Source organism: Neolamprologus multifasciatus, chromosome 10 (genome assembly GCF_963576455.1).
Source record: "Neolamprologus multifasciatus chromosome 10, fNeoMul1.2, whole genome shotgun sequence".
NCBI lineage: Eukaryota > Metazoa > Chordata > Actinopteri > Cichliformes > Cichlidae > Neolamprologus > Neolamprologus multifasciatus.
In genome coordinates, this window is record NC_140448.1 from 12286053 (window position 1) to 12304326 (window position 18274).

At 38.4% G+C, this 18274-nt stretch overlaps 3 protein-coding genes across 6 annotated transcripts; 1 reads left to right on the top strand and 2 right to left on the bottom strand.

The window, feature by feature from the left end:
* The first annotated feature begins 379 nt into the window (after positions 1-379).
* Positions 380-6628, top strand: slc25a15b (solute carrier family 25 member 15b). 4 transcript variants are annotated; one of them, XM_085174287.1, is made up of 7 exons: positions 380-909; positions 2528-2614; positions 2950-3208; positions 3298-3435; positions 3562-3737; positions 4596-4754; positions 4882-6628. In XM_085174287.1, exons 2-7 carry the CDS (start codon positions 2560-2562, stop codon positions 5001-5003), a joined length of 909 nt encoding a protein of 302 aa, XP_085030413.1. In that variant the 5' UTR covers positions 380-909; positions 2528-2559; the 3' UTR covers positions 5004-6628. The 4 variants fall into 4 exon arrangements, with proteins under 4 accessions (XP_085030413.1, XP_085030411.1, XP_085030412.1 ...); XM_085174285.1 differs by having other exon boundaries at positions 381-1406; positions 2524-2614; XM_085174286.1 differs by having other exon boundaries at positions 381-983; positions 2524-2614.
* Positions 6629-7062: 434 nt separating this feature from the next.
* Positions 7063-11739, bottom strand: tm4sf21a (transmembrane 4 L six family member 21a). The gene is made up of 4 exons (XM_085174291.1): positions 11313-11739; positions 10883-10948; positions 7379-7518; positions 7063-7294 (listed from the first exon to the last, which is right to left on the bottom strand). Exons 1-4 carry the CDS (start codon positions 11487-11489, stop codon positions 7096-7098), a joined length of 582 nt encoding a protein of 193 aa, XP_085030417.1. The 5' UTR covers positions 11490-11739; the 3' UTR covers positions 7063-7095.
* A 1916-nt stretch (positions 11740-13655) lies between these two features.
* On the bottom strand, positions 13656-16161 carry LOC146509714 (transmembrane 4 L6 family member 5-like). The gene is made up of 5 exons (XM_085174292.1): positions 15854-16161; positions 15575-15640; positions 14539-14678; positions 14226-14446; positions 13656-14108 (listed from the first exon to the last, which is right to left on the bottom strand). Exons 1-4 carry the CDS (start codon positions 16028-16030, stop codon positions 14254-14256), a joined length of 576 nt encoding a protein of 191 aa, XP_085030418.1. The 5' UTR covers positions 16031-16161; the 3' UTR covers positions 13656-14108; positions 14226-14253.
* Between the last annotated feature and the right edge of the window lie 2113 nt (positions 16162-18274).

Consider the following 18274-nt stretch of genomic DNA (forward strand, 5'->3'; position numbering starts at 1 on the left):
GACAGTCTGCAAGTATCAAAGTACCTAAAGAAACAAATTCAAATCGGTTCTTTCCTAAGTTGGCTGTTACACAACACTGGTTTATCCCCTTTTGCCTTTGCTTGCTTGAAAACAAAACTTTGACAGACCTTGAGAAAGCCTGGTGAAGTATTGCTCAAGAACCATTCAAAAATACAAGAAACTCTGGCTCACTGGAAGAAAAATACGGAGAAATGATGGATGTTTTAATATTTTCGTATACAAAAATAATAATACAAAAATAATGTCATCATATACAGAAATGAAGCCAAAAAACAATGTCTTCAATACTCAGCAACTCGATGGGGTGTTTAAGTTTATTTTGAAAAACACGAAAGCATGTGAACCGGAAGCTTTACCGGTTCTTCTTGTGCCATGCGGCTCCGTGTCAAAGATCCCGAGAAAACTAAGAGGACCACTAAGTATCGCTGACGGCTTCTGCATCTTGACATCTATTTAACATTTACGATTATATAATAACCATGTAACGCTACAATGTCATTTTTTAAAAGTCCAATTACATTACAGCATTTGCAAATTCTGCTTAGTAAGACAGCTAATTTTCTGAGCAGTCGTTGGGTGACGGCAATTTTCGTCCCTGGAATTTAGAGCAGAGAGAGCGCTCTCAACTTTTCATTTTCTCCTCCAATAACGCAACCTCTGTACTCTCCTCATCACCTCCCAGGATCGTTGATGGGCAATGCATTGACCATAGTGCAGACAGTGAGGACAGGCGCTGCAAATGAGATAGCAATAAGATCAACGTTGAACGGTGGCCTGCTGGAGTAAATTAGCATGATGGTTAGCAGCTCCCTGAATTAACGTATGTCTGACACATAGACTCCCAAGTTAACCTCACCTACAGAGTTTACCTCGAAGCTTTCCAGTAAGGTTTGTATTCTTACCGTACTCCGTCTGTCTGTTCAGCTCTCAGAGTGAACCCACGCTGTAAGGTCATCAAAGCAGTAAGTTTCTTTTGATAATTTCAGCGTGTTGGATTTTATTGATGTTAACAACCTAAGTTATCTCTCATACCTGTTGGACTTTTGGCTCTACCCGTGGCATACACATACATGTGTCATTTTGTTTTAAAGAAGCGGGGGAAAACAGATGTTTAATTTATGCCACAAAAATAACATTTACCAGCCTCTGCTGGTGACGTGTGAGCTGAGATAGGCCAATGACAGTAACGTTGGAGCCATGTTTCATGAGCTGGGGAAGGGTCACCACCGTGTCCTTAAAAGTGGGAATAGATAGTTTAGTAGCAGAGAGGGCAGCTGTGAACCACTCATTTAGTTATAAATGCGCTCTGAGGTTTTAGATGGGCACGCATCGAGACCACACAAGGCTTAAAAGACAGGACTGAACTTGCTTTTGGTAAACCGCAGGTAAAGTCTGCTTTTCCTCTCCACAGGATCCACTTTTTTGCACTTTTCTTAATTCAAACATAATGATTTTGTTGAACAAGCACTATGTTTTAACTCTAACTCAAATGCAGAAGGGATGGCAGTGCTGTAAGAGAGCTGCAACCCAAGCAGGACACTTTTGGTGCCAGTGAACCGTGGCAAACCAACCAAGCTAATCTAACCTTGACTTTTCTGGTCATTGATTCTAGTGGTCAACAATTTCTTTCTAGTCGTCAAATTATAGAAGGAAATTCAATAAAGTTAGTGGGACAAAGTTGAAATGATTTGGATGTGTTCCAAGGACATGCCAGACAAAGGATGTTGAATATAGAGTAACCAAGCGGGAAGGAAAGAAGACCTTAGAGGAAACTCGTGGACGTAGTGAAGGAGGGATAAAGTACATGCGCACAGCGAGGAGAAGAAGATCATTTGGAGTTTAGAAAAGGAATGCCTATGTAGCACTGAAGTTTGCAGTTGTGCAATTATGGGCTTTGTTTTACTGCTTGATATCGCCTAACAGTCTACAGACAAACTGAATATTTCTTTCACTTTGCATTGTTTTATGTCCCAGGTGTAAAAGATGTTAAATCAATGCATAAATATTGTTAGCTGGCTTGGTAGAAGAGAGTACTGTTTGACTGTTTTGGCATTGAGTTTTTCAAATCACAGGTGCTTTATAACCACACACCACAGAAGGACTTTGAGAAGGATTTTACCTTTTAAACATACCGTCAGATATGCATCTTTATAGCTGTATAGGAGTTGTTTTGTTTTTTTTGTTTTTTTGGGGGGGTTTTTTTTGGGGGGGGGCGGTATTTTACACCCCAAAGTGCAAAATCGGATCATGTGTGCCCTATTTTTTAACATGCAAGCTCATAGAAAGATCTACCAGCGTCTTCACATTTTATTTATTTTCACATTTTGAGCAGTTCTAGTTGAAATTGCAACTAATTTAGTGTACTAGTAATGAACCCAGCTGCTCTTTTCTCTCTGGGGGATCTAATCCACACATAATTACAGTGTGAGGGGAACATTGAACAATGAACTGATTATATTTTTTACTAAAACACACCATTTATAGGTTTCTATTTTTTCCCAGGTAGCTGAGAGGAGGGGAGACCTTTTCTGAACTACCATGGCTCCACATCCAGTAGTCCAGGCCATCATTGATCTCTCTGCAGGAGCCACAGGTAAATGCAGTAGCCTGTCACTTAAAACTCTACAGTAGCCAACATAAACATGTGCACATGCACTCTTTAATATCTATAAAGTAATCCTGTTGCTTTTTAGTGCTGACAAAACCTCACCACCTATGTCAGACTGAAGGATGTTTTGATGACTCCTATCTTTTTCTGGCTCATTTGTTTCAGTGTTTCTGTTTCTCGCCCGAGCCCGCTATGATACTAATCTCTTCACGGCACATATTGGCTGGCTTTTGTCAAAAGTTTGCCTTTCCTGTAGCAACTCTCTGTATGTGCTAGTTCACATCTGTTATTTACTGTTTTTGTACTTTCGTCCTCCCTAGGGGGAGCTGCATGCGTCTTCAGCGGGCAGCCTCTAGACACAGTAAAGGTCAAAATGCAGACCTTTCCTAAGCTGTACCGCGGTTTCATCCACTGCTTCATGTCTACCTACAAACAAGTGGGCCTGCGTGGGCTCTACCAGGGCACTAGTCCGGCGCTGATGGCCAATATCGCAGAGAACGCCGTGCTCTTTATGAGTTACGGCTTCTGTCAGCAGGTCATCCGCTTCACAGCCGGCCTGCACAGCGAGGCTGTGCTGAGGTAGCTGTTCTTTATGTTAGCACAAAGCCTGCCCTGAGTTTGTGTGTGTCTGATCTCTAACCGCCTGCTGGTCTTTCTGTCTTTGTTAGTGACGTGCAGAAAGCTTGTGCTGGCTCAGTAGCGTCCATCTTCTCATCGCTAGTGCTCTGCCCCACTGAGCTTGTCAAGTGCCGATTACAAGCCATGCATGAAATGGCATCATCAGGCAAGATTGCCAGTAGCCAGAAGTAAGTATATAGCCTAACAGTAGGGCGGTGTTTGTTAATGAGCAGTTGTTTTTAAATATTCATCTACTAAAAAGCTATTTTCGTGTCTCGTGTACTGAGCAACCGTTCCCTCTGCTCTGTCTGAAGCACTGTGTGGTCAGTGGTGAGATTCATCATAAGGAATGAGGGACCACTGGGCTTCTTCCAGGGTCTGACCACCACTATAGCCAGAGAGGTCCCCGGTTACTTCTGCTTCTTCGGTGCCTACGAACTCTGCCGCACAACTTTTGCAGACTACATGAAATGTGGCAAGGATGACATAGGTACTGCTATAAATGTTTCCCTATATTATTAAAAGGTGTTCTGGTAAAATGTGGATGTTAAATAAAGTGAAAAAAAGAGTAGACACAAATTATATACTTTATTAACTTACATATGTTATTAAATGTTACTTCTTATAATATAATGTGCTTATATTTGACTTGTGAAGTGAAGAAAATTTTAATCCGGTCCACATCTGTGGACGAGATTTCTGCCTATGTCACCTTCGATATATTGCCGGAAGTGATGAAGCTAACTACTACCCTACTTTCAATGTCATCAAACTACAAATATGTCTCTGTTAGGATATTTCTGTCAGTACATTTCCATTAGTACACCATGTAAACTGCATACCTGCTTGGTGCATGCATGTTAAAGGTGTTGCAAGTCAAACAGAGTAGGCTGCATGCTCAGTTACAGCAGGTACAACATTTGACTGTGGCTGCTGGAATAACTCCCTTTTCTTTTTCAGCTTTCTGTTGTACATTTGCTGGCATGCTTGGAAAAACAGTCCTGTTACATGACTCAGTTTTGATTGCTTCACATTTGAATCTATAATATTTTCATATACAGAGGAGTTAATGGTTGACTTAATGACTGCAACCTACCTAGGTCATGTGGCGGCATATTAAGCCCAAATCATCACCCCTCCTCCACCGTGCTTGACGGTTGTTATGACATTGGTCGACTTTGGTCTCCTCCTATTGGTCCAGACGTAGTTCATTCAGATGCATTTTTGATAACCTATGATCTTTTTAGATAGAGCACGTTTTCTCCTGGCAGCCCTTCAAAGCAAGCATTCTGTTTTTATTATTGTACTGTCAGGAACTGTAATATTTAACATGCTGTGTGTCTTTAAGGTGTGGCTCCAATTGTGTTCAGCGGCGGTTTTGGAGGGGCGTGTCTGTGGCTGGTGGTCTACCCTATGGATTGCGTCAAATCTCGTATTCAAGTCATGTCTATGACGGGCAAACAGGCGGGCTTTTTCAAGACCTTCATGACCATCACTCGCACTGAAGGTAAGCAGATGAAGGGTTTTATAGTATTTTCCATAACATGTTTAGAAAAGCAGTCTTGGTGTAAAAGACTAAAGCTTTCAGCAGTTTCAGCTTTCAGACTGTAAGCTCAGCTGTTTCTTGTGTTTAGGTGTGAGGGCGCTCTACTCTGGTCTTACTCCCACCATGATCCGCACCTTCCCTGCTAATGGAGCTCTGTTTCTGGGTTACGAGGCCAGCCGGAAGCTCATGATGAGGCAGTTTGACAGCTAAAACGGTCCACATCCTTAACACAAATGAAGAAACGGCGAACTGAAAGTGAAATATTATAACCATGTGACCTTATACGTGGGCTCTGAAAACTGCCACACTCCATCTCCTTTGAGACTGAAGCAACTCGCTTTTGACGCAGCGTTTGCATCACAGTATTACTCTGGTTCTTACATAGAAGAATTTTTAGTTTTTAATACTTCGGCCACTTTGTTAGGTACACCTGTTCTGCTGCTCATTAACCAGCCAATCGGATGATCTGATATCGTCGTGTTGGTGTTGTTCCCAGATTATCATGAAAATGTTGTTCCAGGTTCAACATTGCAAGTGACCAATCACATTGTTGTGACGTTATTCTTTTGCGCACAAAGCCATTCGTGCATTTATGAAATTCCAATGTTGCAAGGACAATATCAATTCTGCTTACCGTTTATTAAAGGGTTGCGGTTAGGGTCAGGGTCCGTTGATCGGAGGACAGAGGCGGTTTCTCGCAGTTTAAGTACAGTTTTTTGTTTTACGGCGTTTTTTCCCGAAGTCGTAAAAGTATGACGTCACAACATTCCGATTGGTCACTTGCAATGTTGATCCTGGAACAACATTTAGTATGATGATCTGGGAACAACACCAACACGACGATATTAGATCGTGCCCAGCGAATCAGATTCATAGTTCAAACTGCGCATCAGAAGACGCATGATTTTGGTAAGCGTGAACACGGCGTGGTTGTTGGAGTATTTCAGAAACTGCTGATCTGCTGGGATTTTACTAGCAAGGTGTACCTAATAAAATGTCCAAGTATAGCACAGTATTGAGCAAACAGCCTCTTTACAAGGAACTGCCAGTTTTCTCTTCTGTTTATTATTTTACCTCTACCTCAACAAGGTCATCGTCACATGTAACGATTCTTTCACATGGGATCGGTTACCCAGTTAAAGAGGAGAGTTGTTGTGAAAGCCCCCTGTGGTCATACAAGCAACGCTCGGGGCTCTTATACACTCCACATGCACTACTTGAAGGCACAAATACATTCCTGTCTCTTCAAGTTGTGCAGAGACATGAATAAAACAGCTCCTTTAGGTTTTGAGATTATATTTAGGGCAAAACTTACTATGACTATGTTAAAGATAGTAAAGTGGCATATGCCATTTCATTAAATTTTATTAACTATTTTTAAATTTTATTAACTCATTATAGAATCATTGGCAGCTATGTGGACACCTTAATTTGGGATCTCACCTGGGTTTGTCTGTATGGGTGGTTCTGCTCATAAACGCTGCTGCTTTCAAAGGGAACATCGATATGTTTTAAATTGTAGGCTGATTTTTCTTTGTCGTGGTTGCCATACTGTACTCCACTCTGTGCTGTGATTCTTCAGTATGTTGAGACCCAGCATTAATCTTTTTTTTCTTGTGTAACATTTGACTGATTATGTGCCATTTCCCATGTTTTTTCCTCTTTCAATGCTGAGTTTGCAGTTCAGAATTCTCAATCCTGTTCTCTTCAGTTTTATTCAGAAGTGTAGATATTTTATCCTGGAAATGCTAACAAAAGACGGAGAACTGTTTGTACATCAAACCTGATATTTATTGTACTAATACAGCTTACATTAAAAGTAAGATTTATTTTATTTTCCTTTGACTGTAATTACTTTATTACTTTGACTGTAAAGCACAATTATTCAAACGTCACATACAACAAAATGCAGTATAACTGTAGCTGCAGCGTTTTAAACCAGTTTATCTAAAACTGGCCATCTAATTGGTGTAAATCATTTCTACTGTTAAATATTAAAACGCACAACAATAATTTTAAGTTTTCTGTTAATATATGAAGCATGAAATACATAAAAAGTTATTTTGTTAAACAGTGCAACTTCAAAGAGAATGTTTTATGCAGATGCAGACATGAAGTTTATCGTCATTCATCCAGCAGGGGGCGCCCATCAACTGTCAGGAACTCTCAGTTTATGCGAATTAAAGAATACATAAAAAAAATAACCACACAATAATTCAGAGAGGAGAGGTGAAGTCTGGATTGTCTCTACATAAATCTGAGAAGTAAATAATTTTTACCTTTTTTTTTATTTATAAATTTTTTAGGCGATCTGAGCTTCCTTATTGCAGGTTCCACACAGACAGCCAAAGAGCCCGTTGATCATCTGTATGGCACAGAGGATCACCTGCAGGCAGCTTGTGGCCAGCAGAGTGCCGAACAGTCCAAGGTTGAACTCCACAATGTTCTTAGGCTCTGTGCATAAGCTCCATAATGTCTTGTTTGTCAGGTAGTTGTTGTCACTGTGCAAGAGAGGAGATTTATAAATGACTAAGAGTTGAGAAACATATGAAATGTGTCACGAGGAAGTCACTCCTGTGCTTTACCCTGTGAGTTCTTTAAAAGGCGTTGTCCAGACCAGTCCGGTTTTGCAGAGAGGCCCATTCTGCAAACCAAGTACTGCAACAATTATACTGTACAGGCCTCCAGCAACACCCACTGCAGCAAATGCAATTGATAAGAACATCTGCAGAGAGAGTAAATGATAAAGGTCAAATGCAATCATGATACAGTTTAAAGACACATTTTTTTTCCATCCTGTTGATAAATAAAACAGGTAGTTGTAGGTGCTCACTAAGCATCTGGTGACATTTTTCTTTCAGTGTTTGCTTTTCCCATAAACTGTAGATTTATCAAGATTAACTACAAGCCAAACCAAACATACTAAAACAGGTCTGTTACTCCCTCCACAGAGTTTGTTTTGCTAGTGTTTATTTCACTCTGTATGTAAACATGATACCTTAAAAGGTTTTAAATGAATTCTGATAAAACCTAGCGTCAGGTCATGTTAGCAATCCATTAAAATTTGGCTTTAAGGACTTCAAGGTCTACTTAATGTTTTATTGGCTGAAAATTAGGGGAAAGCTTTATAATTTAGAAACCACCATTCTTACAATTGTGCTGTGTATTGTCAGCATATAGAAAATACAGTATAAAGATTTAAAATATTTCATGTTTGACCTCTGACCTCTCCTTCAGGTCACAGTGATAGTAATTGTATAAATACATAAGTTGTATAGATGTCCATGTTCGTGAACGGAACAAAACTAGTGATCAAAAACGTTTTCAATTAATATTTATTGCTAAAAATTTTAATGAAATGAATGCTACACTTGTAATCTATCCAGATTAAAAATAATATAGTCAAAATTATCAACAAAAAAAAAAAGAAGCTTGTAACAAGGCAGATGACAAAGGCTTTTTCACTTGTTTTTAATGTGCAAAGAAAACAAAATGAATATATAGAAAATACAACACTGTTTCCCTTAAATGTAAATATTACCCAGAGAGCAAGCTAACTCAGGTGCTACTGGTTGGTGCTGTGTTAGGTCACCTTTTTAATTTCTGTAGCAGACTCACATTTCACAGTGTAATCGTAGCTTAACTTTAGAAACAACTTTAAGTTTGGATTTTATTAAAATCTATTAATAAAATCTGTTAGTCTATTATAATATTAAAATCTCTCAACCAGTCGCAGAAGATGGTCACTCCTCCCTGAGCCTGGCTCTGCCGGAGGTTTCTTCCTGTTAAAAGGGAGTTTTTCCCTGTTGGGTTTTTCTCTGTGTGTGTTGTTGTAGGGTCTACCTTACAATATAAAATGCCTTGAGGCGACTGTTGTTGTGATTTGGCGCTATATAAATAAAACTGAATCTAATTATATGGATCAGTCCATTCAGTGTCAAGACAGTAAGATCATCTAAAAAGTAGCTCAGCTGAAACTGGACTTGTTAAAATATTAGAAAACTGGTCAGCCTCAGGATATTATGATATAACAATTTTGTCTAAATTCTCCACACTTGATGTGCGTCAAATATCACATCTATAAGTATTTTAAATGTACAATCAATTTTCTGAGAGCTTAAATGTCTATGACTTTACTCTGCAAATATATTTAAAGAGTGTGTTTATTAACACAAAGTATTATCAAAGAAAAGGCATTTTGAAATATGATGTAGTTTCAATAAATATCTTTTATAATAAAAATAAATTTGGTCCAGTGTTCTGATTTTTCCTTTTTGTCTATTTACTCCATTTAACAATCCATTGAGATATTTGTAATATTGTTTTATTTCATTTAGTTAATTTAAAACGCAGGTAAGATATCCTGTACCAAACCAGTGAAAACTTGCAGTTTTAATTTGTTTTCACAGTCTTAGCAATGACAAAAATAAAGAACATTTTTAATTTCATGAAGTGAAATTGTATCTTTTCACTTCAGCTATTTCCATTTAAACAGGTTGTATATGGACTATTACTACTGGGTTTGGTACCAAAAGTGTACATATAATAATCTTTAAATGAAATAAACATATTATGTTAAGTAAATATCTGCATATGCATAAGGGAGGCTGCAGGGAATTCAGAGACACAACTTGTTAAGATTTTCAGCGTTACAAATATAAAATGATAAAATATAATTTATAATAAGAAAAAACAACATTGGGTGTAGATTATTATAAGTAAGGCAAAGCAACAGAAATGAAAAATGTCAACTTATTTAAGACTTTTCTAACTTACATGGGTAATGAAACTTGAACACAGATGATTCGGGTCATGGCTTTTTTAGGATACTTGTAATAAAATCCTCAGTGATCATTGTAAAAAAAATAGGTAATTTGGGATTCATATTATTGTATTATGCGGTAGAGGGGGGTGAATAATGTAAGAGAAGCTTTAAGACATATGTATTGAGAAGGGCTGCAGCTATCAGTTGTTTTAGCAATTGAATATTTTATCTATAATTCCATCAATATATTTATTTATTTATTAAGTGTAATTGGATAAGAAATACTTTTGTCTTATTAATGAGCAATAATAAATATTCAAAAGAGAAAACAGAGGCATCTTAAAATGAACTGCTCATTTTCCATTTTAGAAATTGCAACATTTTTAATAATTTAAATAAATACAAAATAAAAAATTAAACCCTCCCATAGTGTTCACATTTAATTTTTTTTAAAGAAATTTGTCAAGAAAAACATTTCTTAATGCAAAAATAATTAAATGATCTCAAGTATAGTAAAGTAAAATAAAATAAGGTATTCTTACAATTTAAACTAGGCCATAAAGTAAAATGACCTATAATGTGTCTTCTTGAAAGGCTTTCTTACATTAATAGGAGGCAAAAAAAAAAAGGTCTGACAGTGTTGTATCGCCTGATGAAGTAGATTTTGTGTGTGTGTGTGTTTATGTGTATTTATTTTTGTGCCTTTCCTTTTTTTAATCTGAATGTTTAAGTGAATGAGTGAGTTTGTGTCTGTACACCTTTAAAGGAGCGTGTGGTTGTTGTTCTGAACAAAAGTGAGCATGTCAGCATTGTGAACTTTGCCCTGTGGTTTGATGCAAAATTTTGTGCTGCTTAAAATAAGATGTTATGATGGTGTAGATGTTAATAATTAATGTCAATAATAATTAAATATCCAACCTAACAGCCCTACATCAAGTTTTATTGACCCAGTAGAGGTTTTATGGCGATTACAAAAAAAAGCGCTCCTGTTTTGGATGCTAGAAACATGTTTTTATGATCGAGTTATTCAAATGACTCATTACAAATGAGTTGCTGCAGCTGTAGCATTGACTCATTTTTATACAAAATACATTATTTTAGTCACAGTGACTCAAACAGTACCAAATCCCAGGAATGATCCACATAAGTTGCAGTAAGAGTGGAAGTCCAAACACTTTTCCTGACATTTACAGGATTCAAATCTACTTTCAGTCGAGATGTGTGTGTATATGCATATTGATGCTTTACATTTAATGTGTTAATCATTAAACTTAATCAAGCCTGTCTAACCTGAAGCATCTTACTGTGCTCATGTCTGACTCACCCCACAGCGATTTCCACAGCAACCCTCTTTACCAGTTAAATGAATGTACAGTGCTGGTAGCAACACCTGTAGAGGGACAAAGGAGGTGATAGGACATAATATTCAGTCTGTCGTTAGTGGAATAAAAGACTCTGTAAACATGTAAACATGAGCCTTCATTCATGTTTTAAGAAACAGTTCGCACCAATGAATTCTGACTTTTGCACCCTGCTCACGCCCAGTTTAGATGATTCTCATGCGAGTGTCAAACAACTGAAACAAATCTTTAAACACTAAACTAATTCTCAGAAAACGCATGGATTCAATTTAGATATGCGCACAGTTTTAGACTGTATATGTAAGTGTATATTTTTTTCTGAGACTCCAAATTTTCATAAAATAAATCAGCTCTATCCTTTAGTAAAACACTGAAAAACAGAGGACCACTCACCATTACGCCCCCTCCAATGAGTCCCCCCATGTATTTCACCTCCTCTGTAATATGCCCGTCTTTGGCATAGGTGACGTCCCCATCAGGGAAGAACAGCACGATGTTACAGATGATAGATATAACTACTAGTGGGTACAGAGTAATAGCAATGCAGCGGGAACATTTTCCAGTGCACATGTCTGCAGATGGAGAAAGTTACTAACTTGGTAGCAAAGTTTGAGCTTTGATGCTAATCGCCCTTTATAGAAAGAGGCTCCACTCCAAAGTGACTGGGGATTCATACTGGGAAGATAAATCCATAAGTGGGAGGGAGGTTAGGGTGTGGGAGGTGTGGTGACAGGGCAATAGCAAAGGAAAAAAGGGTCTGGGACAGGCTGCGGAAGTGTGTCTGACTCATGCTTGCTCTGTTCGACAGTTGGAGTCGGCATGATAAGATAACCCCGAATTTCTGTTAATTTCTGTTGGTCACCTTAGTGACACATGGTGGTAGAATACTTTGGTATACAGAGGAGTTAATGGCCGACTTGATGATCGCAAGGTGCCAAAGTCCATGTGGCAGCAAAAAAAACAAAAAAACAAAAACATCACCCCTCCTCCACCGTTAGTGACAGTTGGCAGAGGTATTTGTGTTGACACGTTGTGTTTGCCATCCATCCATTTTCACTCACTTATCTGGGTTTTGGTCTCTGGGGCAGCAGTTTCAGCAGAGAAGCCCAGGCTTCCCTGACCACAGCCACCTCCTCTCACCAGGGGGACACAGATCAGTACAGCATTCTCCTCACTGTAAACGCCACCCCGATCCATCTGTCATTCTTGCGTTCACTTGTGAACAACACCCTGGGATTCCTAACTCCTCCACTTGGGCCAGTAGCTGGTCCCTGACCCAGAGTGGGCACTCCACTCTCTTCTGGCTGAAAACCACGGTCTCGGACTTGGAGGTGCTAATTTTTCTCTAATTCAATTTTCTCTTTGATCATAGGTGAGGGGCCTGGTAATCTCCCATGGGAAACCCTAATAGGGGGAAATTGCCCTGAACAACATTGCTCCTGGAATCCCTGGGGGACACAAACTTCTCCTTGATAAGGTGGCGATTCATGGAGGGGAGTTGTGTTTGATTTTCATCCAATGTGGGGCTGTGCATTATGGTTAAACATGTCCACATTACAATTCTAAACCACACTGTAACATTCTTTATAGAGAAAATAGACTTTCTCTTTCTTTTGTCCTCTCTCCCTCCTCTCAGCCCCAGACAGTCACAGCAGATGGCCGCCCTTCCCTGAACCTGGTTGTGGTGGAAGTTTCTTCCAAAATTTGAATCTGTTCATCTGGATGTAGCACGTTCAGTGGGAGAAACGTTTCGTCACTCATCCAAGTGACTTCTTCAGTCTCAGCTGACTGCAGGTTTCCCCAATCTTATAAACAGTACATTTGTACAATGACTGAAACTAGCTAACTAAAAGAACAATGAACTGTGAGATCAGTTCCTTGATCATTAATGTGCAGTTTGTCATGGTTGTTGATCAGTGGTCATGACAACCATTAGGGGACTGTTGTTATGATTTGGGGCTATATAAATAAAATTGAATTGAAATGAATGCAATTCAAATGTTAGTCTACTTACCGTCCTCGAGAGGAGAATTCTTATGAAAGCGCTCCCTGGTGTTTGAAAATCATAACAATCCACTTCACATGCGCCACTTCTAGGTCATTGCTTAACCTCCTAGGACCTGGCGTCCACATATATGGACATTACATTTTGGGTTATTTAGATCAAAATACTCGATTTTGCTCTACAAGGACCTGATATCCACTTACGAGGACATTATGCTGCTACTGTTCTATCGAAATTTTAAACGAATATCCTCACATGTGGCTCTCATTTTTCTTAGGAACAAAAAATAGGTAAAATAAATAAATAAATAAAAATCTGGTAATTCTTTGTTTTTACATTCATCAGGTCCCAATCAGCCCAAATATCAAAGAGAAATTAAAAATGCATGCCGTGGAAGAGTTCGGGTCTTAGAAGGTTAAAGACTATGTAAAAATAGTAAAGTGGCATATGCTATTTAATTTTAACTTACATAAAACCTGGTGTAGCAACTAAAATAATATTTTCATTATCGAATCATTGGCAGCTATGTGTCCACTCTCTGCTGTGATTCTCCAGTCCCCAACATTAATCTTTTTCAATTCTTGTGTAACCTTTTTATTTATTTATTCATGTACGTCAGTGAAACCAAAACTGCCTGACTATGTGTCATTTTATCTAGGGCTGGCTAACAATTTGAGATAACACTTAAATATTTGTATATCAAGGCTGGTATTTATTATAATAATAAAAAGACATTTGTCATGTATTTTATTTAGCTCTGAAGGTTATTACATCAATTATAGTAAGATATTAGTAATATAATACATTACTAATGTAATTTTAGTAATAGCCACTAAAACCTATCAATGGTGTAAAACACAATTATTCAAAAGATATACTTTTTAGATTTTTTTTTTAAAAAACATAGTAAAACTTTAGCTGCAATGTTTTAAGCCAGATTGTATAAAACTGGCCATCTAATTAGCATAACTCATTTCTAATGTTGTGGATTTATTATTACAAAAAAAGATTGCACAACAGTAAATTAAAAATTTCTGCAATATGTGAAGCATGAAATACAAAAAAAGTTCTTTTTTTTTAAATAGTAAAAAATCAAAGAGAATGTTTTATGCAGATGTAGACAAGAGGTTTTTCCTCATTCATCCAGCAGGGGGCGCCCATCAATTGTCAGGAACTCTCAGTGTCTGTAGATTAAGGAATGAATAAATAATAAGTATACAGATAAGAGAAGTTAAGCCTGTAAGTTAAGTCTCTCTATATAAATCTGAGAAGCAAATCATTTGAGATGTAATTATTTTTACCTATTGTTCTTCTAAGGCGAACTCGGTTTCAAAGCACTTCTTTGTTGCAGGTTCCACACAGACAGCCGAAGAGCCCGTTGATCATCTGTATGGCACAGAGGATCACCTGCAGGCAGCTTGTGGCCAGCAGAGTGCCGAACAGTCCAAGGTTAAACTGCACAATGTTCTTGGGCTCTGTGCACAAGCTCCACAATTTATCGTTCTTCAGGTAGTTGTAGTCACTGTGCAAGAGAGATTTATAAATGACTAAGAATTAAGAAACATATCAAACGTGTCATGAGGAAGTCACTCCTGTGCTTTTTTTTTTTTTTACCCCGTGAGTTCTTTAAAAGGCGTTGTCCAGATCAGTACAGTTTTGCAGAGAGGCCCATTCTGCAAACCAAGTGCTGCAACAATTAAACTGTACAGGCCCCCAGCAACACCCACTGCAGCAAATGCAATTGATAAGAACATCTGCAGAGAGAGTAAATGATAAAGGTCAAATGCAATCATGATACAGTTTAAAGACACAACTCCCCCCCCCCCCCCCCCCCCCCCCCCCCCCCCCCGCCCCTGTTGATAAATGAAACATTTAGGGAGGGACAAGCACTCTGTTTAGTTTTCCCATACACTACAGATCACCTTAAGATTAATTACAGGCTAAACCAAACATAACAAAAACAGGTTTGCTGGTACTGTGTTAAATCACTTTTTCTATTTCTGTTGCAGGCTTAATTTTTACAATGTAAAAATAGCATAGCTATAACTTAACTCTATCAACAAAAAGGCCTTTGCTGGATTGCTGTACGTTAGAAGTTTTGTTTTTTATTAAAATGCATTTTTGTACCACTAAGTCCAAAAACATTTCAGTGAGCCTTTTCCTGTGTCTTCAACCTTTAAACATTCTCTCGAGATCAAGAAAGGAGACTCTGCAAACAACATGATGTCTGATTGAATTAGGATGACATCTAAGTAAATTAGGAACCTAAAAAGACATGCTGTTGTGGCTTGCAAATTGCAGCGAATTTGGCTTCTTCTTTTTGGCTTCACTTGAATTTAGCCTCAGTACAAAAGTGGAGAAAATAAAGATTGAACTATACAAGGAATTTTTATAAAATAATCATTACTTTGGGCCAGTTTGTATGACACACATTGGAGTGACCTTGTGGCATATACTTTAACATTTCAGGTCAATAGCTATTTGTATTTCCACTGATCTTACTGATGTTATTTTTAACTATTTAGTGACAATTTGCAGAGTTCAAATCTCCTTTCAGTGAAGATTGCATATGATGCATTAATCATTAAACTTAATCAAGCCTCCCTAATCGACCACTTGCAACATCTTACTGTACTCATGCCTGACTCACCCCACAGCGATTTCCACAGCAACCCTGTTTACCAGTTAAATGAATGTACAATGCTGGTAGCAACACCTGTAGAAGGACAAAGGAGGTGATAGGACATAATATTCAGTCGGATATTAGTGGAATATTTAAAAGACTCTGTAAACATGCAAACATGAACCTTCATTCATGCTTTGAGAAGCAATGCGCACCAAGTGCATTCTGACTTTTGAACCTTGCAAATATACAGAATAAAAATGTTTAATTTCTGCCACAGACTGAAAAATAAAAAAGACCACTCACCATTACACCCCCTCCAATGAGTCCCCCCATGTATTTCACCTCCTCAGTAATATGTCCGTCTTTGGCATAAGTGACGTCCCCATCAGGGAAGAACAGCACGATGTTACAGATGATAGATATGACTACTAGTGGGTACAGAGCAACAGCAATAAAGCGGGAACATTTTCCAGTGCACATGTCTGCAGATGGAGAAAGTTACTAACTTGGTAGCAAAGTTTGAGCTCAGATGATTCTTGCTTGTCAAAAGAGGCTCCACTTAAATGTGACTGGGGAAGAAAAAGTAACCAGTGGGAGGGAGGTCAGGATGTGGGAGGTGTAGTGAAAACCAGTGACAAAAAAGATATGGGATAGGCTGCGGAAGCATGTGTGACTCACCCTGTGCAATTATAGAGACACAAGCCTTGTGTTGTTCACTCGCTGGCATGATTAGATAACGACGTTGTTCGGTCAACTTTATAACTACACACTGGTCCCCTTATTGACACATGTTGGTGCCGAGCATGTCACTGCTGAGAAATAAGCTGCATGATCAGAGTTCCAAAATGCTTATTGGGATTAAATACAAGCAAGTTTCTTCTACATTGCTTGAATGCACAACTAGATTAGTGTGAGACACATGTTTATATGTCAGAACCCAGCTCAGAGTATGTGACAAGAAATATGGAGCCCACACATAGACTTAGGCTAATGATGCCAAAAATGGCTTAACCTCCTAGGACCTGGTGTCCACATATGTGGACATCACATTTTGGGTTATTTAGACCAAAATGCTCAATTTTGCTCTACAAGGCCTGAGATCCACTTACGAGGACGTTATACTGCTACTATTCTATTGAAATTTTAAATGAATATCCTCATATGTGGCTCTCATTTTTCTTAGAAACAAAAATCAGGTAAAAGAAAATGAGTAAGAGTGTGCCAAAAAAAAAAAGTCAGTCAATGAGCATCCACGAGAAGAGAGGAGCAGAAAAAGAGATATTCTGGCAGGGCTTTTTATAGTGTACCTGAGTCTGAACTGCTCAGGTGTTCTGCTTCTAAATTTGGGACAGCTCTAACCACCAGTTACATGAAAAAGACAGACGCAGGGCAAATGGGGCTTGTCTGCAAAGTAATCTTGATCTTGTAAGATTTTGAAGTAAGTTACGTAAACGCTTGTTTGTTTCACTTCGTAAGGTTTCACTTGGCGTTCTGCGTCTTCCACTTGCATAGAAAAATTTGGCTAGTTGTCTCTTTGGACTTGCCTTTGGAGGAAGTCTGTGATTTCATTAGTCTCAGGCTTGGTCATTTGTGATGAGATCCTATTCTTTGAACTATATTTGTTTAGTAATGGTTTTTAAAGATGGCTTAATATTCTCAGAGTGTTGAATATGACTAGACCAATTGTCTGTGTTTCTCTGCTATGAGTGGTGTTTTTTCTTTTATTCTTCTGTCCATTGTACGTTTTTTTTTATTGTCTTTATTATTAGCAGAAAAAATCCAACACTGAATAAAGCCAGGCTGTTGTGTGACCTTGTGGATGATATCCATGTTGGGGTTCATTGGGGTTCAGTCTGCTTTACCTATCCATGGCATAGAGGTGATTTGGGGAAATGATTTGGCTGGAAATTGGTTACCCATTAAGTCTGCTATTCTGAATGACAGATGGGTGTAGAAGTCTGTCAGAGAATACAGGGTTAAGGCCTAATGACTTTTATGATCTTTAGACAAAAGGTATGAGGACCTTTAGCAGTGGGATAAGTGGTTATCAGATGAATCACCTGTGAAATTGATAGACCATGTTAATGGTTTGCGGCAGACTCTATAGGGCAGGTCGGTTGACAAAACAGAACCTAAAAAAGCCGCAGGTCAAGATGAAACATTTGTGTGACCAGAACTCTGAGAAGTCTCAAATGGGTGAAAGGGTGACCAGGACACCAACCCCTGGATCTGATGAAATGTGAAGGGTCGTCATTTTAAACTAAATTTGGTGGGTCATATGCTAAAGTGCGGCAAGTGTCAGAATAGAATTGTCTGATTGCTACTCAAGACCAACTTTACGAATTGCTAAACGTGTCGAAACCATATAATGTTTGCGCTTTATCTCTGTGTATGTCAAGCTCTGTAGATTCTCCTTCCTCAGCAATGGATCCAGCTTTGATTGCTAACAGTGTGACGGTGCATTCAGACAGGTCTTTTTATTTTCTTTATTGTAGTTTTTTATTTATATAAGAGCCCCCAAAGTCTATGTGTGATCTATCTTTTCTCGTCACATACACATATTAAAAACGAGTGAGTTTCTTTTGTTGTTGGAATGTATAACAGCCACCACTCCTTAGTGTGAGAGACATGTTCAAATAGCAGTGTAAGATAACAATGTCATACATCGACACTGTTATTGCATGCTCAACACACAGCTTTGTTTTGCCGCTGCTATAGCAACAC